Raw genomic sequence first — 1612 nt, 5'->3', positions numbered from 1 at the left:
TAGAAAATTTGGGAGCTTTGTGTTCCGGTAAAAAAAAAGAATCCGAAAAGGGAAACCTTGGGTCTCTGCATCTGTTGATGAACAGTCATATTTACTGCGAACTTTTAGTTCATTGATTAGTAAAATCGTGTATGCATGTTCAAATTGCAACCTGATCAATTACGTTGCGCATGCAAGTGACTTATCATTCATTCTGGTAGCTAGTTATCTCAATTTTTGTATCGACGTTCTAATTTTTAATTTACATTCTCTACAGATCGATGGAGGAAGTGATGTCATCCAACTCCAAGTCCGTCCAGGCGGCGGTGGCGGCTGGGGAGCGGAAGCCGAGGCCGAGGCCGGAGCAGAGGGTGGAATGCCCGCGATGCAAGTCCGGCAACACCAAGTTCTGCTACTACAACAACTACAGCATGTCCCAGCCCCGCTACTTCTGCAAGGCCTGCCGCCGCTACTGGACCCAGGGCGGCTCCCTCCGCAACGTCCCCGTCGGCGGCGGCTGCCGCAAGTCCAAACGCCCCGCAGCGGCCTCCTCCTCCGACGGCCAGAACAAGCAGCTGGGCGCCGCCTCCTCCTCGTCCTCTGAACCGCCACCCATGGGCACCGCACCCGCCTGCGCGGCGATGATGGACTTCGTCCCCAACGTCCTCCCGACGACGTACATGTCCGCCGGGTTCGAGCATCCAGGCAGCCTCTCCCTGGCCACCTTCGTCTCGGCGTCGTCCTCCAACCTGGCGGCACCGGGTTCCGCCGGGACGTCGTCGTTCCTGGACGTGCTGAGAGGGGGAGCAGGAGGGGTTCTCGATGGCGGCCACCGTCTGAACAGCGGCGGCTACTACTTCGGCGGGCCTGCCGCCGGGTCAGGCATTGGGATGCTGATGACGCCTCCGGCGCCGTCGTTTGGCATTGCAGGTACGATGCTGCCCCATGGCGGGCTCGTTTTTGGTGGGAATGGAATCGGTGGCACAGCTGCTGCAGCATTTCAGGGCGGGGATGGAGATGGCAGCATGATGGGGCTCCAGTGGCAGCCACCTTTTGGCAATGCTAATGGTGGTGGCGGTGTTGGATCCCAGCAGCAGCTGGGCACCGGCAACAACGATGCAGCCACGGGCAACAACAACAACAACAACAACGGTGGAGGCGGCGGCGGAGACGATGACGACGACGATGACGGGTCATCTGGGGACTGCTACTGGAGCAACAATGGAGGCTCATCAAACCAGTGGCAGAGCCTCATCAACAGCGGCTCCCTGATGTAAGTGCAACAAGAAAATCAGTGGGAAGCGAAGGTCGTTTATATTGGAGAAAAGTGGATCGGTCCAACATTTCCTATTTTGTTACTCCCTGCTTGGGTTAATTCTCGCACCATTTCTTCCTGTTTCGTTTAAACAAGATGAGAGAGGAGACTTTTTTTCTTATTTGAGTGATACTCCTGAGAATGAGAATGAATGAATCAACATTTGGGATCGATGCTTAATTAAAGGATCACCATTCCTTGGTGACATTATTGGTGATGGTTTTCTATCAGTTAAGTAATAGTTAGTTGATTGCTATTGTTTTCCAGTGATCTGTATGCATTCTTACCATTGGTTCTGTTTCAAGATATATACGATTC

The 1612-nt window shown here is 53.8% G+C and overlaps 1 protein-coding gene across 1 annotated transcript; it reads left to right on the top strand.

Annotated features, from left to right (window-relative positions):
- Nucleotides 1-260: 260 nt before the first annotated feature.
- LOC124651051 (dof zinc finger protein 3-like) lies at nt 261-1256 on the top strand. Its single transcript, XM_047190198.1, has one exon. It carries the CDS (start codon nt 261-263, stop codon nt 1254-1256), a length of 996 nt encoding a protein of 331 aa, XP_047046154.1.
- The last annotated feature ends 356 nt before the right edge of the window (nt 1257-1612 follow it).

Source organism: Lolium rigidum, chromosome 5, assembly GCF_022539505.1.
Source record: "Lolium rigidum isolate FL_2022 chromosome 5, APGP_CSIRO_Lrig_0.1, whole genome shotgun sequence".
NCBI lineage: Eukaryota > Viridiplantae > Streptophyta > Magnoliopsida > Poales > Poaceae > Lolium > Lolium rigidum.
This window is presented reverse-complemented; position numbering and strand designations above follow the sequence as displayed.